Raw genomic sequence first — 25,714 nt, 5'->3', positions numbered from 1 at the left:
TTCAGGTTACCAATATATAAAACATAATATTGTACAACTTACCAAAGCCGTAAAAACGTATGTGTAAAATATATGTGTGTATCCGTGTATAAAATAAGATGCGATAGTATATTAATATAGTAATACAGTAATAATATATGTATCTATACTAAAAACATGATCAGCGATTTATCTAATATTTAATTTAAATGCAAACGATATTACTAAAAGGAGAGGAGTCAACATAAGAAAGGATCTTGATTAACATAACATATGGATAAAAAACTATTCCAAGAAAGTTGTGATGAATGATGAGATTTCCACATGAATCTCAATTAAACGCAGAACTTTATACAAATATGCATGGGGCTAACTTTTACTGCTTGGGGCAACGGCGACTCATCATTAAGCATTCGATTCACTACAAAACACAAAGACGCGTGCACTCACACACACACACACAAGCACTATTAGTCATTCGTCTCGGTTCTTTGAAATAAGGAAGACGCTTTAAAAAAAAACCGACACTGAAAAGAGACACTGCTTTTAAAAGAACGCCAGACCACGGGACGCTCGCCGGGACTCATATGAATCGATCCGTCGTCCGCATCGTCATTATAGTGAAAGGCAATCTTGAAGCTGTTCCCAAAACGGTCGCCGTGTTTTTTGCTGCTGTTGTCCTCCGAGCATTGATATTGTATTGATTTTCGATTCCTATTGTGTTCCGTTGCCCACTCATCTGTGGTGATGTGGTTTTACGTTTTCTTACTGCATGGGCTGCAGGAGTGAGTGAGGGAAACGGCTCAAGAATATCTTCCACGCGCTTGTTCAGCACAAGAATATCACGTTTCCCCTGGGGATTAGAATCAGCAGAACGCTTATGCTTATGCGAGACTGTTATTAAAATGTCGCTCTATTTGTAGAATATATGTTTTCCTGCTTTTTCATGTTTTTTCTTGTGTTTTATTATCGCTCTAACAGATGCTTAAATAACTGGCCGTAAGACTCGCACACGCTTCACACGGAACTGCTCGGAACGAGATGGAGCTACTGGTTTCGCCGGATGCGGCTCGTAACATTGCGGCGGGCGTGCTTGATCGTGACGCGTACGGTCATCAGGGTGGTATTGTGAATCCGGCCGCCACCATCGATCTGGATCAGGAACAGTCTGACAGCAACGGGGTGGTTGATATCACGCAGCTACCGCGCATCCCAGGAGACGGTGCCCAAGCGCCGGATGACATCCTGGACACCACCACCAATGATCACCGTTCAAAGGCTCAACCAGCGCCCGGTGAGAAAGGTGATCGTTTGCGATCGCTTTCCCTTGCCGGCTGTGAGCCACACCTGAATGGAGCTGCTCTGGCTAAGGGCGATGGTCCTGTTCGCACACCAGATGAACCCGGTGGCAATCTAGAAATAGGTGAGTATTAGCACCTAATCACCAGCTTTTCGAAATGGCTAATCTTATCTCAATGCTATTGTTCTGAGAAACCAGTTCAAAACTAGTGTATGTGTAGGTCAAGCTGAGCCTGATGGGTTAAAACCAGCAAGTCCAGAAGATATAACAACGTGTCCATATGAATCTATAAACTAGCAGCACTAACAGCTCAGAATCGATACCGCCAGGGATGTTCGTTTCCGTGTCCGAGTCGTTCCGAGAACGGCCCAACATTCGCCACGTAATCCCTCGGGGGAAGAACAAACAGCTCCCACACACACACACACACACACACACACACACACACACCCGAGCATGGCATGGCAGGGAGATGTAAATTTCCACCAACTCACAGCAGCACAAAACACGCCATTGTGCAGGGGATCTAACTAGATAGGATAATTTTCGCTTCGCTAAGCTCCTGAGCACGCACGTCTTTATGTATCAACATCCTGTGTAGGGGCAGGATCGAGCCCTCGAGCCCGAGGTGGAGCACCGAAGCTCGCAGGGAGAAGATAACCCCCACACGACCAACCAACCTATTAATAAAATTCGCCCCTCGGAAGAAGGTATAGCCATGTTATTGTGGCAAGGGATAGCGAAGCGGCAAAAAAAAGGAAAGTCATTCCTCCGCACCACAATCCGCCTGTGGTCCGCCTGTGCCCGCTGGCAGCGGCACGGCAGGGCCCTCTTGTCAATCGTTCGCGAAGTGGCCACGGTCGGCCAAATTGAATAATCGATAATTTGTTCTCCCGCAGCCATGTGTAACAAGCTGCTTCACCTCACCACAAGCGCCACAGTGTAGTGTAGTGTGCCGTCTCAGGTGGCGAGAACATATTGATGTTCTTTATGGTTTCGTCGGCAGTGTCCTCCCTCTGTGAGCTGCTTCTCGCTTTCAGCTCTTCCTTTCAGCCGTGGTTTCCTTTGTCCTTTTTGGCCTGCACAAGAGCTAGAGCATTTTTCGCATCCGCATCACTCACGTCAGTGCTGGTAGACCGGAGTGAAGGGCTAAAAATAGCACGGCCACACAGTCGTCCTTCGGCACCGGCACCGGTCGGCACTGGTCACAGGCGAAAGTAAAAGCTAGACGCGGCTACACACGAAGACGAAGACGGTTGCCGCTCATGAATAGTATTAGCAAACGGGGGAGTAGATAGACATTTTCACGCCTCATAGAGTGAATGGTGAGGTCCTGTGCATAGGAACGGAACCGAAATGGTGCCGATGACACAGCGACTAACAGGCACAACAAAACATGCGAGAATCAAAGGAACTAGGTATATAATATACACACAACACACACACACACACACACACACACACACACACACACACACACACACACACACACACACACACACACACACACACACACACACACACACACACACACACACACACACACACACACACACACACACACACACACACACACACACACACACACACACACACACACACACACACACACACACACACACACACACACACACACACACACACACACACACACACACACACACACACACACACACACACACACACACACACACACACACACACACACACACACACACACACACACACACACACACACTCACACAAAGCACAAACATAGTTCCGATGGTATGAATGGCAGGAAAAGCCTGTCCTGAAGACAAATTACTTTTCTTGTGTGAAGGAAAAGTCGAACGGTCTGGTCCGGCCAATCGTTTCTTTGCCGGTTGGACATTCGTTCGCTATTAAGCAGATTGGAAAGTTTCGTTCACAGAGTAGGAAGTTATTGGAAGCAAGGTGTATGCGGAAGACTTTTAATAACACAATGGTGAAGAACAGAAAGCCTTAGGAACAGCGTGGTTGAGATTTGATTCGATCCAGCGTCTGGGATGGCATGGAAAGACCAATTAAATTAAATTAAATTAACAAACTCTCTTTATAACTCTATAAACTCTGAAATCGAACCAAAGTTACTGCCAACATCTAGATCGAACCCACGGTTTGACTAAGATTCAGGATTAGATCCATCCTTGATTGAAACCATGACCAATAACGAATTTTTACATATTGCTTAATGACCCTAAAGCAGCCTCTCACGTTCAATGAACATAATTTTATGTTCATAAATTAAACTGCAATATCCTCTCCTGCTCTCTTCCTTTCTTTCTCTCTCTCTCTGTTTCTCTTTCTTTCTTTCTCTAACTAGCTAATAATGAAAAACAACAACCGAACGGGATAGTGTCGCCATCGTTCACGATCGAGCAGTGCGGCCCGGACTACCAGGAGGGTGGCCAGGGTGGCGATCCATTACCACCGCCACCGCCGGGCGGAGGAGAACAACCACATCCGGGGGATCCGGGGGTGGTGACAGCCAGTGGCAGTGGCGGCAATGCATCCCACACCCAGCCCCACACGAACAACACCTACTCGGCGTTCAAGCGGGGCAACGTGGTCAAGGGCATCCTGTGCCCATCCATGACCAACTCGTTCCGTGCGCCGTCCCTCGAGCGGTCCTATCTGACCTATTCCCACCGCCAGCGGCAAAAGTCGCTGATCCTGGTGAACGTGGTCGACCTGGTGCTGAAGGTGGTGCTGGCCTCGGTCTGGATCGGCTTCAACAGTGGCATGGTAAGTGGTGGGGGCAGCTTTATCGTGTTATCAGTGATTCAATAAATAACACGATAACACCACCATCGACCCGACCGGCTGGCTCTGACTGACTAACGAATGGTCCTTGCATCCGTGGCGGACATCGATGCGCGACTTGCTGATTTGCTTACGTTTTGTTTTCTTTTTCCCCCACTGCTACGGCATCGGATGGCACCACAGACAATCAAGCCGCACGAGGTGACCTGGTCCGTGTGCTGTATCATCTCGAACTTTCTGATCTGCGTGCTGGGCAGCTGGCGGCTGTTCGCGAACAACTATCTGCACTGGGCGGCCGTCTGCACCTGGCTGCTGCTGAATCTGCAGGGATTTCTCGGCGAAGGGTTGGGCTTTGCCGAGCGCGAATACTTGATCTGGTACGTGCTGTTCATTATCTTCGTGCCGTACGCTATGCTGCCGCTCCCACTGAAGTGGTGCATGATTGCCGGCTCGATGACGGCCATATGCCATTTGGTGGTGACATCGCTGAACAAGTTCCTGCACGACAAGGTATGGTATGAATGTCATCCCCGTGGGCCCAAAACGCTCGCTCGCTCGCTCGCATCCAAGCACATAAGCTTGTTAGGTGTTAAGGTCCAAGAGTTACAACTGTTTGATTTTCTTTGAAATGAAAAAGAAAATTGTAGCACGAAGCTTGTTTGAATAGCTCTAAAGCACTAACCCATCAAACAGGGTTGCAGGGATTTACGCCCAAAGCTCTACGTGTATGAATGCGATATTACTTATCTCTGATTGGGGGGTTATAGCAAACTAAAGGGTATTTCAGCTTTAAATTACGGTCGCGTTAAAGGATTTTGATAATTGTTTATTAAAATTATACTTTGCAAACGAAAAAAGTCGAAAATATCATAATTTCTTCCATCTAAATACTAGTTTTAATGATAAAAGTCCCCGAAATAAACTTGTTTTCCTATTCACCACGAAATACATTTGAAACCAGTAAAATAGTACATTGAAAGTCCATGTGACTAGTAATAAATCAACTTTCATTTCATGTTTAAATAGATAATCAGAATTGTGAATGCTTAAATAAGCAAATATTTGATCGATCCGTATTTTCAACCAAACACACCCTTCTCTTTAAACCTCTTATTCAACCATCAACCCTTAACCGCTACCCTATTTTATTCGGTTCACCCGACAACCCCCATCCAACAGGATCCAAGCTGCATCGTTCGACAGATGATTGCCAATCTGTTGCTCTACCTGGCCATCAACTTTGCCGGCATGTACACCAAATATCTGACCGACCGCGGCCAACGGTTAGCCTTCATCGAAACGCACAAAGCGATGGAGCACAAGCGCGAATCGGAAAAGGAGTACCAGCGCACGCAACGGCTGCTCGACTCCAGTAAGTAACCACGTCACGGGAGCATACGGGGGGGGGGGCGTACCACCGTAAGCTTTCTCTTTGTTATCTCCGCAGCAACATATACTGGACTAGTACGACCTAGTACGCTTGTACACGCGAAACAGTAGCAGAGGTTATGGCAGCATAAATTGATCCTAAAGGATCCTACGGTTTCCTCCACACATCTCTTGAACTGGTAGGGTTTCGGTACTTAAGCTTTTTGAGCCTCGGAGAAGATTTGGGTTTTTTTTTGCCTTTTTAACCTATTTTTCCGTGCGTTCGTTTTACGTGCAGGTTTTCCACTTTCACATTGCGTACGAACCTATAAACATTCAACCCGCGCGGTTCAGAGAAGAGTGCATCCCGTCAGTCCCGGAAATCGAATTACTTTGGGGGTTGAGTTTTTGGTTGAGGAAGTTTTCGATAGTAATTCAATTAATGGGTCCGCTGAAGGTATGGATGGGTTTTTAGTGGTTGTTGTTGCTCCTGTCCGGGCACACTATGACCGACGTCGACGTGAAAGAGCTCTTGCGTACTCTTGAAGTGATGCTTACATGATTTACAAGTATATCATCTGTTCCGAGTGAGTTCAGAGTTCACTATTGCGTTCGTTAGGTCGTGCGAATCAGGAGAGGCAACGAAAAATGCTTTCCCCGTTTAATTAATTGCTCAAACCCTTAACGTGCACTATTTACTTGTTTTTGTATGTAAAAAAACAGGACTATAAAGACACGCTGGGCAACGATACACACCGAGCACATTTGCCAGTAGTTCCGCACGTACTTCTGTTTTAATGTCTTCCCTATTCGTCCCTACTGTGTTCTTCAATTGCATCGCCCTTAGCTCTCTCGCTCGCTCGCTCGGTCTCTCTCTGTTACTCTCACGGGAACACCCATTCCAAACTTCTGCTGGCCATTCCGACTGCTGCAAGCGAACAGTTTACTAACTTACTAACGACTGCCACCATGAGCGCTCGATTTGCATAATTATTCGTACCTTCCACCATCAGTGCCTGGCCGCTTCTAACAGTCGGTCGTCTCACTAGCATGACAATACTGGATAATTTTTATGAAAAACTTTCACGTAACTCTCCTCATAACGATCCAATGTGAGTTGTCTGCCCCCTGCAGCGTTCGGCAAAAACAAACTTTACTGCATAAATGAACGATGAAAGTGTGGGGAATGCTGTCATAATTAAACGATGAGGTTTTTATCTTCCTGTTTTAATAAACACCTTTTACTGTAGGGTGTGGTGTGCCTCATTATCATCCTTTGTCTCCCTTTCTGTCTCCCTCTCTCCCACACGCACAGTTCTGCCAATGTTCGTCAACAATGACATCCGGAAGGAGATGTACAAATCGCCGGAACAGGCCCAGGTCGACACGCAGTTCAAGAAGCTGTACATCTACCACATGGACAACGTGAGCATACTGTTTGCGGACATCAAGGGGTTTACCGAGCTGGCGAGCAAAACGTCCGCCCAGCAGCTGGTCAAGATACTGAACGATCTATTCGCACGGTTCGACAAGATTGCAGAGGTAGGTGAATGAATTTGCGAGTGAGGCATGAGGGCAGGGTTGTGAACTAAGCGTCTTCTTCTCGTCTTCGTGTCTCCCATACCTCCCCGCCCAGGATAATCACTGTTTGCGTATTAAACTGCTCGGCGATTGCTACTACTGTGTGTCGATGTTTGACAGTCAAAGCTGGAAAAGCCGCCCGGATCATGCGGTGTGTAGCGTCGAGACCGGTCTGCACATGATCAAGGCCATCAAGGACGTCCGGTGTCAGACGAACGTGAGTGTTTGAGGATTTGCACACCATCCTTAATCTGGTCTTAATCTTACGTTTTGTATGTTTTGACTCCCGCCCTGCAGGTGGAGTTGGACATGCGTATCGGCATCCACAGTGGCTCGGTAATGTGCGGCGTGCTGGGCGAGAAGAAGTGGCACTTTGACGTGTGGTCGAACGATGTGGTGATTGCAAACCACATGGAATCGGGCGGCGTGCCGGGCCGGGTGCACATCTCCGAGGCGACGCTCAAGTGTCTGAACGATACGTACGAGGTGGAACCGGGCAATGGCGGCAGCCGGGACAGCCATCTGAAGATGATGAACATTAAAACGTTTCTCATCAAGCGCACGGAACCGCTGCGGCCGCGCAAACGGCTGATGGATCGGCAAAGCACGGTGCAGTTCGAAAAGGAGACGGCGGCCATGCGGGCGGGGGAGTCTCGGTTCCGGAAGGACTCGAAAACGCCCAGCATTACGTCGAACAGCACGAACACGACCGGCACGACGGCGACATGCTCGGGTGGCTCGGTGGTGCAGCACAACTACAATAACAATAACAATAACACCACCAGCAGCAACAACAATCATATCACGAAGCGCACCAGCAAGTCGACGATCCACGAGGACGAGACGACCACGGACTGGATACCGGAGATACCGTTCAAGAATCTGAACGAGTGCGGCGGGGGCGTGAATGCGGCGGAAAGCTTCCGCGACAAGAAGCACACCGACCGGGAGGACGTGTTCACCTCGACCGAGGAGGTGGACGAGATGATCGACCAGAGCATCCAGATCAACTCGAACAAGCAGATCCGGCAGGAGTATCTGTACACGTGGACGCTCAAGTTTAAGGACTCGTCGCAGGAGGGCACCTTCTGCCAGCTGCGCGAGGACATGTTCCGGTCGAACATGCTGTGCGTGTTCGTGGTGTGGATCTTTATCGTGCTCTGCCAGGCGGTGATTATACCGCGCTGCACCATCCTGATCGTGGCCCTGTCGATCACCACCTTTCTGCTGACGGTCGGCTGTATTCTGGTGATGGCGGAGGAGTTCTCTGGGTTGCCCAAGTTTCTGCAGCAAAGCTCCTCGACGCTGGTGCACGATCGTAGCAGGCGCACGATATTTGTCTGCCTCACGATCATCCTCATGTCGATCGCCAGTTCGATGGGGCTGATGATGTGCGACCTGGAGGAGGTGGACGCGGTTCCGGATCGTAGTACGGTCAGTCCGAGCTACTCGTACTACTGGCAGGCCGGCGGACAGTTGAACGTGAACAGCACGGCGATAACGCTGCTGCGCCGTGCAGTCGGTGATGCGCTGGAGCTGGGTGCGCTGACCAATCGGACAGTGAGCGAGACGGATGCGAACACTACCGAGCTGGTGACGGATGAGCTGCTAGACCACGATGAAACCACGTCCACTCCACCGATACTGCATCCGTCCTGCGTGCATCCCGAGTACGTGGTGTTCACCTGGGTGCTGTGCCTGATCTCGCTCGCAACGGCCCTGAAGCTGTACTATCTGGTGAAAACGTTCATGGCGATCGCGATGGTTGCGTGCTACTCCTTTCTCATACTGCTCGTGTTCGAGAAGGTGTTCGATTCGTACGATCTGCAGTACATACAGGCGAGCGGGATGCCGCTGGCCGCCCAGATGATGATCCTGCTCGGCGTCTTCCTGACGATGGTCACGTACCACGCCCGCCTAGTCGAGGTTACGTCCCGGCTCGACTTCATCTGGAAGGAGCAGGCGGAGAAGGAGCTGTCGAACATGAGATCGAACCGCCATCTGAACGATCTGCTGATTAAGAACATCCTGCCCGATCACGTCGCCACGTACTACCTGTCCGAGGAGCGCACGGACGAGCTGTACGCGAAGATGCACGAGCTGTGCGGGGTGATGTTTGCCTCGATACCGAACTTTAAGGACTTTTACTCGGAGGACATTGAGAATGGGAAGGCGTGCATACGCATCCTGAACGAGATCATATCGGACTTTGACTCGCTGCTCGAGGAGCCCCGGTTCGAGACGGTGGAAAAGATTAAAACCGTCGGTGCGACCTATATGGCCGCCTCTAATCTGTGCTCCACCAAGAAGGTAGGTGTGCTTGTATGGGGTGTTTCTATTTTTTGTGATATTAAACTAACACTCTCTGGTAATAGTCACACGTGGATGAGCGCGACGAGGAAGCCGTTTGCGATCTGGTCGAGTTTGCGCTGGCCATGCGCCAGAAGTTGCAGGAGGTAAACAAGGACGCATTTAACACGTTTCAGCTGCGCGTTGGCATTAGCAGTGGGCCGCTCGTCAGTGGTGTGATCGGTGCCCGCAAGCCCGTGTACGATATCTGGGGCAACACGGTAAACGTCGCGTCCCGGATGGACTCGACCGGTGAAAACTGGAAGGTGCAGGTTCCGGACTATACAGCGGCACTGCTGCAAACGAAGGGTTACACCTGTGTGGTAAGTGGAGCGATAACGATCCTTTCCAATCAGTTCGTTAACTGTTGTTACTTCTTGTGTTACCTTTCACGCAGCAACGCGGTGAAGTGAACGTAAAGGGCAAGGGACTGATGCTAACCTACTGGGTGCTGGGCAAGAACATATCGGCCAGTCAATTAACCTCACCGGCCCTAGTACCGGCCGGTGTTCCGCAGGCACAGACCCCATCGCTGCAGCGGCAAACCTCTCAGCACAGTTCGCTGGCGGCTGTCGTATTCGGCATGATGCAAGCCTCCAAACGGAGTAACATCAACACGACACGTAAGTTTCTGCAGATGTCCAAGTGTGTCCTACTACCGGCATCAACAAATGTGATCATCATCACTGTCATCCATATGGTCGGGCAGACTTTCTCAAGTACATCGGTGATCTTCAGGACTATCGTGTGTTAGTCCACTGTCTCACAACTATCCAACAACTACTCACTCTTCCCGATCTCTCCCTGATGTAGAATAGTTGCCGTCCGGTCTATATCACTTTCACATCTGCCTACTATCTATCTACTGTCTACATTGTGTTATTCTAAACTATGTCATTATATTCACTGTTTTCTCTTTCTCGTTCTCTTCTCGTACTCTACCGTGTACCTGTGTACGCATTGTTGTTGGTAATAACTTTCTTACGCGCCGTACCTACACACACACACACGATCGCGATCGCACGTGGTTGCCGTTGTTCGATATCATCTTTACTGTGTGTGCGTGTCTCTCTCTCTATCTATATTTCTCTGATTATATGTCTATGTCTATGTCTATCTATGTGCCACATGTTGCAGCTGAAAAGTGTGGCTGGAGTCGAGCGAAAAACTTGACCGTCAATAAGATGCGTTTACTCCCACCGTACGTAATTTGCTACTGCCGCAAGCCCTTTAACTGATATCAATAATCCGTTGGAACCTCCTTGTATTGGTCGTTCCCTTAACTCACTACACCATTGGTTTCGTACTCACATTTCCCACGTGGTTCCTGTAATGCGTAGTAGCCCTTACTAAAGCTCTCATTGGACTCTCAATCAATTTTCAGTAGCTAAGGTACCTGTTCAAAAGCCGGCTAATCCTTATGCATTTTGTTCAGTGGCCGTGATCTTTTCGAATGACACTCAACTAATCGTTACCCGTAATACTGCCGCATGTATGTGTTGAAGTTGTTTGGTAATTTTCTCTATGTGTGTGTGTACTGTAACTCTACTTCCTCTTGCGGAAATTGGAATATCCTCACCACCAAAATGATCGAGCTTGATTGATCGATCGAATCGTTCCGTGTGTGAAATAAATCCCGCGTATAACATTTAAATCCTAAACCAGCCTCCGCTCCGCACCAACTCTGCCTCTCTGTTGTCCCAATCGCAATCTAATCCTTCTCCGTTGTCTGCATTCTCAGCAACCGCAACACCATCGCCGAAAACCCGGTTCGGGCGACGGGGAAGCACATTCAGCTCAGTGAGATTGAATCAGAGAGCCCCGTCTAACAATCCGGTACGCCGCAACACGACGCGTGTCCGTGGCCGTAGCTACACCATGAAAAAGGTAGGTGGTCGTTGCTGCAGCACTACAGGGTCTAGGATCACTTCACTGACCAGTGTCGCGTATCGTTTTGACTTTCGCTTCATTACAGTATCCAACCGTGGCATCGCCGACGGGCATGACGTTGCCGGCGGAAGACTTTGGTGTCAGCCCACACATACCATCGTTTCGGCAGCTGCACCAGGAAGCTAAATCCCACCAGACAGGCCTGTGAGCGCTTGGTCTAGTCGTTTTCCTGCCCCTTCTTCTCCATCCCCTCTTTACTCCTGAACGTCATCAGCTTCGGGATGGAGTCATCGAGTATGACGTTCCAGCCAAATTTTCTAGTCAACCCTAAAGAGGAGCCAAGTATTTTAAACGGAATAAATAGCAAACTGACTGTTTAGGTAGCTGATATGTACGAGACAGGTGTGGCCGGATACAAACAAAAAGGTTTGGTGTTTGCGTCCACATTTCAGGGAAGGGCAATTGTAGAAGAAAAAGGTAGTATGATTAGCCGCAACCTGTTCAAAGCCATATCGTATAGGACATACAGACTGTGGACTAAGGTCAATGTCCATCGTAAATAACAAAACAAATTAAGCAAAACACACACACACACAACAAAAAACTCGTCCTGTATTGTGCAATTAGATGTTAACTTCTCGTACGGATGACAGTAGTGGTGTGGCACTGTGACGATCGCTTAGTTTTTAATGTAATCGTTCGTAGCGGTTCCTTTATGTTGTTTTTGGAACGATGCACTACTGATAGTATTGATGGCAGTTTGTACGAGATGTAGCTGAGAATGGAAAAGACATGTAGGATATAAGACGACTGGGACTGTTTACGACGCCATTCTAATGCCAAACCACAAACTAACGGCACAAAAAGGGGAGGTAGTTTTGGGGTTTTCAGTATTTGTAGCTTCTACTGTAAGTAAATATAATACGGAGAGAAACACAGCAACAGCAAAACAAAACAAAAAAAACAACCCGTGGTACTTAATGTCACCGTCCAAAGGTGTGCGTGTTTGTGTTTTGTTTAACAAACTGTGAACTGAAGAATGCTGTACAATAAATTGCCGTACAACCAAAGCAAACTAAATGGCCTTTTTTGTTAATATACATTTATCTAACTTCGAAACGATTGAAGAGTCGCATATAAATATAATAAATTATCATTTCTTTGGATATCCAACTAAGTGCATGGGTAAAGAAGTTAGAGAACGAAAATGCGACTCCGATTCGGCCTCGATGATGTTGGATTTCATTCCGGCAACTAGGTTCGACCAGCATATTTATTAGTCGATCGTACTGCCTGGAATCGGAGTCATCTGGAGTCATAGTTGGAGTCGGTAGGAACCGTTCGAAACCATTTGGCGTCGAGGTTGTCAAAAGTCGCAATCAATCCCGTTTCCAGCTGACTCCAGACGGGTTTCCGCAGGCTCCGACGACGGAAGATTCCACCTTGGGCCCACTCCAGTCTACTCTGCACGACTCCTACTCCGACTCCGGGAGGGACCGGTGGGTCCGTTGTCGCCGGAAACGAACTAACAATAGTTGGAACGGGTTAGGTGCACTCTGGAGAGCCCACCACTAGTCTAACTGCAAGTCACGCCCTCTGTCGGATTATAAGCGAACTATCTAGCCAAGACATAACCCGTGTGCAACATTTGCATGCAACTTCTCGATGCTCGCTTGCACGCTGCGATATTTACTGAAAATGAACTGATTTTGGCATTTAAATTAGATGTTTTATAATTTGGCGCTCTTTTAATTTGGTTGTTATATTGTTTGGTCATAATTTGGCCTTAACATCGAAAGTGATTAACCATATTAAAACGAAGCTGTACAGTTGTTCTTTACTTCGTGTATGCATTCCTTATGAATTAGCATACCATGCGCTCAATCCAGTTTAAATACTCAATATTCTACTCGTTGTATCGTAACTAGAAAAAATCTAATAAGCATTTGAATCACACTTCACTGCAACATATCATTCAGCAGACCTTTCCACATTTCGATTCACATTCAATTCAGCCAACCGATCATTCTTTCCTATGCTCTCTTTGGCCTGTGGCGCACAGAAACACGCCAACCACCGGCACAACTTTAGCATGCGTTCTATCACTTACTGACACAAACCGACCACACCAGTCAGTGGTCGGTCCGTGTTTTGCCGGTATTTTCTCTTTTCTATTTTTAAACATCCCAAATTGGGTGCAAAATCGATGCTTTAAAAACGCGCGCGCACCCAGAACGCAATATCGATCGCTTTGCATCGATTTGCCTTTCACGGCGGCGTTAATAAACGCCGATGCGTAGACACATTTATGCTGCACATTCTCGGTTCTCGGCAATGGAATGAAACGATGGAATCCCCTTGGGATCGCACTATTCCCGCGCGTAATTTCGTAACAGCCACTTTTAATTTGACCACTGTGACGTGATGGGAACGGCGACCTGCTTTTCCATGCGAAGCGAATGAATCATGCAGGCATTGCGTTAGTCACATGTTTTAGCTCGCACTTTAAGCTTAATCCGTGTTTTGGGCAGACAGCACAGTATCGTAAATTCCCCTCCTTATTAATACAAGTTAAAACAAACATATAAGAGAAGCAGTTCCGCTTTGGCATTCCCGTGCTTGAACGCGATCGTGGTGGATCGTGGCTAGTAAAGGGTTCAGCTATGGATGGCAACCGGAAGCACCGGCCCATCGTCCGAATAGATGATGACGGCAGCGGGAGCGATGACGTTGCTGATGGTGTCATTTCCGCCGTTGCGGTCATGTTGGAAATTCCATAGCGCGCTGCATTCTTCACGCAACGGCCACCGCCGATCATCGACCGCAGAAAAAGACCAGACTTCCCTCCTCCCCCTGCATGGAAGCCTATTGTGGTATGACGGTGGTGGTGGTGGTGACGGTTAGCGCACGCATTGGCCACACTTTCGATCGGTCTGGTGAGATTAGTTGGCGATAATTGTAAATAGATGTCGCAAAATTGTCGCCAACAGCATTCGGACCCCTTGACCGTTGCATACGGTTTCGAGCGGCGTTAAAGTGTACGAAACCGTGCCGGAAACGGTGTTTAGTTTGGTGTAAAGCTAACAAGCAGTGTAAATAATTGCAGCCCTTGCAACTTACCATTATCCGGTTCGTTTTTTTTTTTCAACAGCACACCACTGCCCCTCACTTTCGAGTCATTCTGGTCCGATGCAGTTGGGTAAATAGAACACCGCTGTCAACGTAACAAAACAGCAGCAACACACAAAAAAGAAAGGGGTTTACAACAAAACGCTTCACGCCGGGCGGGTGCCCGGTCATTACCTATGCCCCATTGCAGTTCGATAGCAAACGCACGTGCCCCATACAGTGGCCGGAAGTAGGGCAGTGAGAATACGGCACGCCGTCAGCACCCCGAACAGCACAGTTAATACAAATTCCGTCCGTATTCCGATCGGAAGCCCGCCAGCAGCCGGAAGTAGCGCCAGCAGTACAAAGTAGAATGCCTCGCTTCCGTGACTTCCGGACTTTCCATACCCCCTTTGCGATTGGGGGGTTTTGTTTGGTTCGGTATTTTTTGCGCTCCGTGCCGCAACATTTATCATCGAAGCCGCCAAGGGACATCGCCGTGTTTTAGCCTTGATTTCGTCACCATTTTTACCCCGGCAGCGCGGATGTTTAACAACAGTGCAGAATGCAACTGTTTGTGTAGAGAAATAGAGATAGAGAGTGAACACAGTGAAGAAAACAACAACAAAAAAGAAACAATTGGTTTCAAGAATCGTTTTTCCATTCCGGATGCGGATGCCCGCAGCTCCAGTGCAGCTCGATAACGGGGGGCCGGCAGCAGCTGACGACGTGTAGTTTGTTCGCGCAGCACCAGCAGCATGTGGTCGTTTGCCCGAAGCCCTTGCAATTCTATTTCCTGCTCCTGCTGGTCGGTTTTTGTGTGTGTGTTTCACTCTATTTAAGCCCTTCTTTTGCTCTCTCTCTCTCTCTCTCTCTCTCTCTCTCTCTCTCTCTATCTCTCTCTCTCTCTCTATCTCTCTCTCTCTTTCACAAAACTTCTCGTGCAAACAACGTGTGCGAAAGGATGTAAAGTGACGGCCCCGGGGGCCCGGGTGAAACCTGATAGCGCGCAGATGGTTTTGAACGGCCCAGGTCAATGGGGATTTGTGGTAGCGTTGTGATTTGCGAATGCGATTCTGCACACCAACAACACCTGTTCGAAGAGGGATGTGAGGTTTTTTTAAAAAAAAAAGAGAGATTGTGCAACATAATTATTAAATACTTGCCATTCATTTACTAATTCCATTACATTTATGTTACATTTTCGACATTTTCTCATGAAGTTTCCAATAAGATTTCATGGCATACTTCGTGCATGCCATCCCGCTGTTGCTATCCAAAGTTATCCTAACGGAAAACACAATCGCAGCAGCCGGGGCAATCGGTTCGAGCAGGCTCATTATAGTCGGCAGGAGGTCACTGGAACGACGACGCCTGATAGCTCCTTCCCTTGCAAAATTTGACAATCTTTACCGCATTAGATCATTACAGACCGCTTACAAAAACCCCAACACAATGGCCACCAATGGCACACCGTTTCATCAATTACATCAACCGGCGCCCAACCAGCACAACCTTGACCAGCCTGTCGCACCCGACTGCCTTAGCTTCGCTGATTTGCAACACACTGCTTGGCCGTTTGTCCATCATTTTCCATCCAGCCAGCCAGCACGCCCCTGCTAGCGCATCTTCACCAGCCTGTGGGGGGTGAAAGAAGACGAGGCCTTCATCGATTCAATGCCCTCGTCGCATACCTTCTTGCCACCTTCACGATCGGCGGGCAATTGTTTTGCGAAAAATGTGTTACGTTCAATGGCAGCTCTTTTCTTGCCTAAAACGATGCGCATACCTGAGCGAGAAGGGAGGTAATGGTGGTAAGTGCATTGATTGCTTCATTTGCCTTACCGCTGCTGCTGCTGCAACCGCCAAACGAAAGCTGTACTGGTTGTATCGTTGTTTTATTTCTCATTTCGTTGTTGCCGTTTGTTTCCCAACTTCCAAAACATCGAATGAATTTCGCGATTTCGCTTGATGATGCACTTGTGCACGCACGCACGGGAAAACACATTTGTCGGCCGAGTGCAAGAAGAAAGTCGGATTTCACCCACCGCAGGGTAGAGGGTTTGCTGCTCGCAACGAGTCGAAAAGGCGCAGCTGCGTGGAATGTGTGCAGTTGTTTGTTGCGATAAACTGCACGCTGGCACACACACACACACCCCGTGGTTTCCCTTTTCGACCCAAACGATCAATAATCTGATCGATCGATCGATCGATCGAGAGTTATGCTGGCCTGAGTGGCTCTTGCACGTCGCACACCCTGTCCCAAAGACCGAAAAGGACAGTTGGTTCTGTTTGCCTTACCTTTTGCTCGGGTGTCTGCGCCAGCCTGTTCTTCACCTTCCGCTGTGTTGCGTTAGCCTTAAGGGACCAAAGCCCGTGACGACAGCTGGCAGGGGCTGTTGTTTGGCTTTTTTTTTTCATTTCTTTTCACGGCTGCTCCCGCTATTTGCTCTGTATATCAGTTGGTTTTACAGCTTTTACCCTACCCCCGCCGTTTGCCTCGCTTAGCGGGGTCCGTTGCTTTTTTCCCCCGGTAAGGGTTTATGTTTGGTTTTTTACGTTACTAAAACAACCACCATCTTCTCCCCTTCCGTCCAAAGGCAATGGGTTGGGGTTCTCGATTTCAAAACCAACGGTCGACAAACGGAGCCTTATTTGAATTTCTCCAACGCTTCTCCACGCACCACAGTAATGCACGCACGCACGAACCCATGCACGCAACGGTTGGTTAGGGGGGGTGGGGGACAGCGTGGGGAAGGAGAGGAAGGGGAGGGAAGCAAATAGAGCTGTCGGTTGGATCGGCTTGGTACGCTTGCGCGCAAGCGTGGGAAATCGGCCGGGAATGACACATACACAGAGCGAATGGTTGGAATGGCTGCGCGTGGGTCCGGAAGTAGTGTCGCTACCCTAAGCATCGCACACGGTGGCAACAGCCTGGCGCGCATCTAAAATATCCGTCCGTGTCTATCGTGTCTGCCCGTTCGTCTTGTACCCCTGCGCTCTGTATTGTTACGCTGGGTATTTTTTATTCTTTTAAAAAAAATGTACAACACACACATACACGTGGAAGGAAACGGCTGCTGCTGCACTGAGATGCGCGGGAATAAAAATTGAAGCATATGCGCACTCCGCTGGCTTACATTTCTTCCCATTGCAATGTGACGTTCTCGAAGAAGGCCATGGAAGATGCTGGGCGAACGAAACCGACAACAAAAAAACGCACTCCTCATTCCCGTCCTAGAAAATGGGCACACGCAAGAAGGCGAAGGGCACAAAAGGATAGGAAATGAAGATACAGAGGTAAAGATGATGATGATGATGATGATGATGACGATCAGCTTAGAATATAGCACAGCGGACTGCCGTTTTTTTGCACGCGATGGTACCGTTTGAATGTGTTTTTGTATCCGATTGCACACACTTAAGTCAACAGTAATTGGAAGGGTTTCACTGAAGATGCAGAGACATTTGCACAAATTGGGTTTAAATTGATTAATATTAAACAAAAAGAACGCTAGAAGAATATTATATTTGGAAAATTATTTTAACAAAATAATAGACATTTTGGAAATGTTTCGAACTTGTTCTTTTCTCTCGAACAAACACTAAAAACAATAATAATTATAAGAAGTTTTTTTTAAGTTTTTGATCATTTTTTGCTCACAGCTGCATAGGCAGCTGACGAGCGTTTTCAGATAGTGATAATGGTAATTATGGGAATGACAAAATGCAATAATTTTGAAAGCAATATGACCGGTCCGGCACTTGTGAATTTAAAATAAAATAAATAAAATGCAAGGAAGGGAAGTGTTTGAAATTTATTGATTGTCATGGTATTTTTCTAAATCAATAAATCCATCCAGCAGACGGCACCTGGTAATGGTGTTTGAAAAAAATGTAGGAGAAAACATTAGCCGCAGCAGGGCGAGCGACAACCGAAATTAGAAAATGCCGCGAAGTAGCGAAGAGCTCGGTCGGAAGTGGCAAAGGCATGGGCGGAAGTACGGCGGTCATTGTTCATTCATACGAACCGTTTCGAATCCGGAACAAAGCATCAAGCAAGAAAGGGAAAGAGAAGAGCAATAGATGCAAGAAAGAAAGAGAAAAAGAGAGAGAGAGAGCGCGATAGAGTAGAGAAATAGAGATAGAGAGTGAACACAGTGAAGAAAACAACAACAAAAAAGAAACAATTGGTTTCAAGAATCGTTTTTCCATTCCGGATGCGGATGCCCGCAGCTCCAGTGCAGCTCGATAACGGGGGGCCGGCAGCAGCTGACGACGTGTAGTTTGTTCGCGCAGCACCAGCAGCATGTGGTCGTTTGCCCGAAGCCCTTGCAATTCTATTTCCTGCTCCTGCTGGTCGGTTTTTGTGTGTGTGTTTCACTCTATTTAAGCCCTTCTTTTGCTCTCTCTCTCTCTCTCTCTCTCTCTCTCTCTCTCTCTCTATCTCTCTCTCTCTTTCACAAAACTTCTCGTGCAAACAACGTGTGCGAAAGGATGTAAAGTGACGGCCCCGGGGGCCCGGGTGAAACCTGATAGCGCGCAGATGGTTTTGAACGGCCCAGGTCAATGGGGATTTGTGGTAGCGTTGTGATTTGCGAATGCGATTCTGCACACCAACAACACCTGTTCGAAGAGGGATGTGAGGTTTTTTTAAAAAAAAAAAGAGAGATTGTGCAACATAATTATTAAATACTTGCCATTCATTTACTAATTCCATTACATTTATGTTACATTTTCGACATTTTCTCATGAAGTTTCCAATAAGATTTCATGGCATACTTCGTGCATGCCATCCCGCTGTTGCTATCCAAAGTTATCCTAACGGAAAACACAATCGCAGCAGCCGGGGCAATCGGTTCGAGCAGGCTCATTATAGTCGGCAGGAGGTCACTGGAACGACGACGCCTGATAGCTCCTTCCCTTGCAAAATTTGACAATCTTTACCGCATTAGATCATTACAGACCGCTTACAAAAACCCCAACACAATGGCCACCAATGGCACACCGTTTCATCAATTACATCAACCGGCGCCCAACCAGCACAACCTTGACCAGCCTGTCGCACCCGACTGCCTTAGCTTCGCTGATTTGCAACACACTGCTTGGCCGTTTGTCCATCATTTTCCATCCAGCCAGCCAGCACGCCCCTGCTAGCGCATCTTCACCAGCCTGTGGGGGGGTGAAAGAAGACGAGGCCTTCATCGATTCAATGCCCTCGTCGCATACCTTCTTTGCCACCTTCACGATCGGCGGGCAATTGTTTTGCGAAAAATGTGTTACGTTCAATGGCAGCTCTTTTCTTGCCTAAAACGATGCGCATACCTGAGCGAGAAGGGAGGTAATGGTGGTAAGTGCATTGATTGCTTCATTTGCCTTACCGCTGCTGCTGCTGCAACCGCCAAACGAAAGCTGTACTGGTTGTATCGTTGTTTTATTTCTCATTTCGTTGTTGCCGTTTGTTTCCCAACTTCCAAAACATCGAATGAATTTCGCGATTTCGCTTGATGATGCACTTGTGCACGCACGCACGGGAAAACACATTTGTCGGCCGAGTGCAAGAAGAAAGTCGGATTTCACCCACCGCAGGGTAGAGGGTTTGCTGCTCGCAACGAGTCGAAAAGGCGCAGCTGCGTGGAATGTGTGCAGTTGTTTGTTGCGATAAACTGCACGCTGGCACACACACACACACCCCGTGGTTTCCCTTTTCGACCCAAACGATCAATAATCTGATCGATCGATCGATCGATCGAGAGTTATGCTGGCCTGAGTGGCTCTTGCACGTCGCACACCCTGTCCCAAAGACCGAAAAGGACAGTTGGTTCTGTTTGCCTTACCTTTTGCTCGGGTGTCTGCGCCAGCCTGTTCTTCACCTTCCGCTGTGTTGCGTTAGCCTTAAGGGACCAAAGCCCGTGACGACAGCTGGCAGGGGCTGTTGTTTGGCTTTTTTTTTTTCATTTCTTTTCACGGCTGCTCCCGCTATTTGCTCTGTATATCAGTTGGTTTTACAGCTTTTACCCTACCCCCGCCGTTTGCCTCGCTTAGCGGGGTCCGTTGCTTTTTTCCCCCGGTAAGGGTTTATGTTTGGTTTTTTACGTTACTAAAACAACCACCATCTTCTCCCTTCCGTCCAAAGGCAATGGGTTGGGGTTCTCGATTTCAAAACCAACGGTCGACAAACGGAGCCTTATTTGAATTTCTCCAACGCTTCTCCACGCACCACAGTAATGCACGCACGCACGAACCCATGCACGCAACGGTTGGTTAGGGGGGGTGGGGGACAGCGTGGGGAAGGAGAGGAAGGGGAGGGAAGCAAATAGAGCTGTCGGTTGGATCGGCTTGGTACGCTTGCGCGCAAGCGTGGGAAATCGGCCGGGAATGACACATACACAGAGCGAATGGTTGGAATGGCTGCGCGTGGGTCCGGAAGTAGTGTCGCTACCCTAAGCATCGCACACGGTGGCAACAGCCTGGCGCGCATCTAAAATATCCGTCCGTGTCTATCGTGTCTGCCCGTTCGTCTTGTACCCCTGCGCTCTGTATTGTTACGCTGGGTATTTTTTATTCTTTTAAAAAAAATGTACAACACACACATACACGTGGAAGGAAACGGCTGCTGCTGCACTGAGATGCGCGGGAATAAAAATTGAAGCATATGCGCACTCCGCTGGCTTACATTTCTTCCCATTGCAATGTGACGTTCTCGAAGAAGGCCATGGAAGATGCTGGGCGAACGAAACCGACAACAAAAAAACGCACTCCTCATTCCCGTCCTAGAAAATGGGCACACGCAAGAAGGCGAAGGGCACAAAAGGATAGGAAATGAAGATACAGAGGTAAAGATGATGATGATGATGATGATGATGACGATCAGCTTAGAATATAGCACAGCGGACTGCCGTTTTTTTGCACGCGATGGTACCGTTTGAATGTGTTTTTGTATCCGATTGCACACACTTAAGTCAACAGTAATTGGAAGGGTTTCACTGAAGATGCAGAGACATTTGCACAAATTGGGTTTAAATTGATTAATATTAAACAAAAAGAACGCTAGAAGAATATTATATTTGGAAAATTATTTTAACAAAATAATAGACATTTTGGAAATGTTTCGAACTTGTTCTTTTCTCTCGAACAAACACTAAAAACAATAATAATTATAAGAAGTTTTTTTTAAGTTTTTGATCATTTTTTTGCTCACAGCTGCATAGGCAGCTGACGAGCGTTTTCAGATAGTGATAATGGTAATTATGGGAATGACAAAATGCAATAATTTTGAAAGCAATATGACCGGTCCGGCACTTGTGAATTTAAAATAAAATAAATAAAATGCAAGGAAGGGAAGTGTTTGAAATTTATTGATTGTCATGGTATTTTTCTAAATCAATAAATCCATCCAGCAGACGGCACCTGGTAATGGTGTTTGAAAAAAAATGTAGGAGAAAACATTAGCCGCAGCAGGGCGAGCGACAACCGAAATTAGAAAATGCCGCGAAGTAGCGAAGAGCTCGGTCGGAAGTGGCAAAGGCATGGGCGGAAGTACGGCGGTCATTGTTCATTCATACGAACCGTTTCGAATCCGGAACAAAGCATCAAGCAAGAAAGGGAAAGAGAAGAGCAATAGATGCAAGAAAGAAAGAGAAAAAGAGAGAGAGAGAGCGCGATAGAGAGCGGGAAGCAAAATTTAGCTCATCTCGCGCCACCGGTGCGCAACGGAGCGCGAGAGAGCTAGACAGAGCGAGAGAAGAAGTTCGTCGGAAACCATCGCAAGCAGAAGAAGGCGACGGAAGAAAAAGAAGAAGAAGACGAAGTAGCAGAATCGAACACGTTCGCTCTGCCATGAATGAATTTACATGAATGAATGCATCATCCCCCGCGCGTATATCAACGCAAGGGCAGCAGAGGAGCTGGGAGGAAATAGAAACACACACACACACACACACACACACACACACTTGAACACTGCCTCTTGCCAGGGGTTTGGTTTTTGCGTGGTTTTCGTTGGCCAGCAAAAGCTTACGGGATTTTTACAATACAGCTTAGGATCGCATCGCGGCGGGTGGCACATGGTCCCGGAGATTAGCGTTACAGCTGCACGTGGCACCCCGCGCAAGAGCAACTGATGCTGCTTCCACTGATTGATAGAACAAATTCAGCAACTTAACACGACAGTCGCTGCTTGAAAGAGGCAGCACAAACGATCGGAAGCAACCAGTGAGCGAGCGAGAGAGGTAACACAAGCAAATGTAATCAGCAGCGAATGCAATTGCTTGTGCAAGTTGCCCGAATACAACCGTGCACCGAGCTTGTTCTTTTGCACCTTTTTTTACACCTTGCCGATAGTCTCCGTTCGCATTGGTCACGTTGTCGCGTACACTCGCACATTTCAAGGTCTCTCTACATCGCGCTGGCCCTTGCAGCAGGACAAGGTTCAGAAATCAACCGTATGTGTGTGTGTCTGTGTGTGTTTTAATGCTTCCGGCTTGCTTTGATTGTGTTGCGCTGCCACCACTGCGAAGACGACGGGTGAAAACGAAATGCCAGAACGAAATGTGTCTTCCCAACTGAACTCCGAGTGCAGTGGGCAAAATTAACCATCTGCCCAATGAATGATCGCCACCCCGCGCCGCTGCATTCTTCGCGCAACCTTCGCGCAAACACACCACAGCCAAGGAAAAATGTGCCGATGACCTTCGCGGCGCGCGAAGCGAAAGTTTTGTTTGGATTTGAAGCAGATTATGTCAAATCGATTGTTTTTGTTTATTTTTGTATCTGCCCCGAGTTGTGTTTTCCTCGTTTTCCTTTCCCGTGCTGCAATGTATGTCGCCGTGTTGCGCGTCAGGTCCCGCCGAATGCGGAGATTGCGGGGTAAGCAAAAGGGGAAGTAGGAGTAAACATCGGAATTTAAATGCCTTCTGTGCGCCTTCTGTGCAATGCGTGTGCTTGTGTGCGTGCGTTTGTGTGTGGTTTTTATTTATTTATTTTTTCTTTCACAATTTTAACGTCTGCCCCCTTGACTCCCACACATGTCCACACATCATCTGCACAGATGCTAGGATCGAGCTCGTTTCCCGTAACGATTTCGTAATCGAGTGGAGGGGTAAGAGACATTCATTCATTGGTCTGTTGTTTTTTTTTTTTTTTGCTGTCATACACACCTGGTCACTTGCAACGATTGAGGGGTAAGGCGTCGACGCACTTCTCGCTTCGCACTTTCGGTGGATAAGAACAGCTAAAAGTGATATTTTCTATCAATTGATCGAGACGGTCTGCTGTGCAGGATGAAAATATCATAAATTTTGACACATCCTGCGTGCGACCGAACAGCAGGCAACGGAACGTACGTGCACGCGCACCTGTGTGTACGTGTGTATGGAACTATGTTCAACAATACTTTGATTTTACTCTAGCTGTGTGTGTGTGTGTGTGTGTGTGTGTGTGTGTGTGTGTGTGTGTGTGTGTGTGTGTGTGTGTGTGTGTGTGTGTGTGTGTGTGTGTGTGTGTGTGTGTGTGGTTGCGTGCGAGTGTTAGAGCGCGAGAGAGAGAGAGAGAGACCAACTCGAATCGCGCACAATCTCGGAACGTCAACCCACACACATCTGGAATGAATGTGAGAAAATGTCTCCATATTGTACCTTCCGTTAATTTAAACCGTAAAACGAATGTTTGTTAGTAAAAAAAACTCATCAAACTGCCTAAGTGATATTTTCCAATCCCTTAAGTATAGTCTTTCGATAAAAAATGACTAAAATCTACATAAAAAAGAATTTCAATTAATTGAATTTCAACCATCTACAGTCATCGTTCTATCCCAGTGTGCCAGCGCTAGTAAGCGGGCGCGCGCGAGAGAGAGTGAGAGAGTACGCGAATAAAACGGATTTGTGACGGAAGGTGACGAGCGAGCGAGCTGCTGTACAGTTTTGTTGCGCTGGAACCAGTGTACTCCAGTCGTTTTGACAAGACTCTTGTGCAAAGTGTGAACGGGAACGCTTCGCATTCGTGTTCGTAGGCAGGCAGGCAGGCAGGAAAGCAGGCAGCAGCAGCCTACCAGTGATTTTCATTGTACAGAAACCTGTGAAGAAACCGTGCAGCAGCATCTGGAAGGTGGTAGCAGTGTCACAAATAAAGTGAAAGTGTGCTGTGCCGAGCAGCGCATTGCGACAGTAGCAGGCCACACAGAGCAGTCTGAAAGCGAAGAAAAATTGTGCTGTATTATGTGTTTAGTGATCGGCACGGGCAGCACCATACAGTATGCAGCAGATTTGGTGCCCGATTTATGAATCAACTAGAAACGGTACCGAGCAGTAGCGATGGAAAACAGGAAGTGAGAAAAAGAAGAGCCAACGACAGAAGGAAGAAGAAAGCGAACTAGGGAACCAGGCTGCGTGAGTGTATGTGTGTGTTGATTTGTTTCATGGCTGTGTGTGTGTGTATGTGTGTGAGGGTTTGCTGGTAATTTGAATGGAAATGCAGAATGAATGAATGCTGCTCCGAATGAGTGAGCGAGCAGGCAGTAGCATGCGCGAAACGAAGCGCCACACGATAGTGTGAGTGAGTCAGTGAGTGTTTTGTGTGTGTGCGTGTGTGTGCGTGGAAGTATAGAAGGTTTTACGGTGTCGCGCGGGCTGGAGGAACGGGTGTGATATTGCACGTACACACCCACAGTGGCCACGGAGCAACGCCAACGCCAAACGGGGCAACGGCAACAGCAGCGACAGCCAGACAACGTATCACGCACACTAGACATCATCAATAGCAGTTGAGCCAGCGGTTCGAACGCACCGGAATCGCGTTTCGCTGAGCTGTGTGTGAGAAGAGTGTAGAGAGGTGTTGTGTGTTACTACACACTTTGCGAACAAACAGGCAGCAGCAGCAAGCGCTTGACAGGACAAAAGCGGCAAGGTAGCGTTTAGGTGACAGTGGTGGTGGTTGTATGGTGAAGTGAGTGGTGGTGACAGCATCTTCAACCAACGCAGGAAAAAATCACAACCGCAACGCGTTCGAAATTCGGGAACAGAAACGGAAAACGCACAACACATCCAATCGCCAGTCCCCGCCCGACACCCCGCGCTGGTCGTACCGATCCATAGCAGCAGCACATAGTTATGGATTCAATATGGCTGACGACACACGTAAAGTTCGTGTCGAGGAGCAACTGAAGATCAAAATAGGTAAGTGTGTACACACACGGAGAGAGGTGTTCAGTGATTTGTAGGGTGGTTTTGCCGTTTGCTGTTCTTTTTTTTTTGTTACTTTGTGTTGTGCGTTACGATTAGTGTGAGCTTGTGGTGGACCCGCAAAAAGGGGGGCCTGTGTTCGTTACCCACCATCGGCATTGGTTTGTTCCAGAAGCAG

The 25,714-nt window shown here is 47.9% G+C and overlaps 2 protein-coding genes across 11 annotated transcripts in view; both read left to right on the top strand.

Annotated features, from left to right (window-relative positions):
• Window positions 1-12,331, top strand: part of LOC120894424 (adenylyl cyclase 78C) — a 36,258-nt gene extending 23,927 nt beyond the window's left edge. For 7 of the 9 annotated variants that reach the window (XM_040296990.1, XM_040296991.1, XM_040296992.1 and 4 more), the window contains exons 2-12: window positions 961-1,402; window positions 3,624-4,045; window positions 4,247-4,573; window positions 5,243-5,435; window positions 6,747-6,973; window positions 7,068-7,229; window positions 7,310-9,322; window positions 9,388-9,684; window positions 9,759-9,984; window positions 11,103-11,248; window positions 11,337-12,331. In XM_040296990.1, the coding sequence (XP_040152924.1) occupies window positions 1,021-1,402; window positions 3,624-4,045; window positions 4,247-4,573; window positions 5,243-5,435; window positions 6,747-6,973; window positions 7,068-7,229; window positions 7,310-9,322; window positions 9,388-9,684; window positions 9,759-9,984; window positions 11,103-11,248; window positions 11,337-11,459 (4,518 nt within the window). In that variant the 5' untranslated portion in view covers window positions 961-1,020 and the 3' untranslated portion in view covers window positions 11,460-12,331. The other 2 variants (XR_005738196.1, XM_040296993.1) reach the window with 2 other exon arrangements.
• Window positions 12,332-24,228: 11,897 nt separating this feature from the next.
• LOC120898523 (GTPase-activating protein) overlaps window positions 24,229-25,714 on the top strand; it is a 28,716-nt gene continuing 27,230 nt past the window's right edge. The window contains exon 1 of one of the 2 annotated variants that reach the window (XM_040304485.1): window positions 24,229-25,530. In XM_040304485.1, coding sequence (XP_040160419.1) covers window positions 25,476-25,530 — 55 coding nt within the window. In that variant the 5' untranslated portion in view covers window positions 24,229-25,475. The remainder of the gene's footprint in view (window positions 25,531-25,714) is intronic. The other variant, XM_040304486.1, reaches the window with a different exon arrangement.

The sequence above is a fragment of the Anopheles arabiensis genome, chromosome 2, assembly GCF_016920715.1.
Source record: "Anopheles arabiensis isolate DONGOLA chromosome 2, AaraD3, whole genome shotgun sequence".
NCBI classification, from domain to species: Eukaryota; Metazoa; Arthropoda; class Insecta; order Diptera; family Culicidae; genus Anopheles; species Anopheles arabiensis.
The sequence above is the reverse complement of the archived record's forward strand: the minus strand, read 5'-3'. Positions and strand labels throughout refer to the sequence as shown.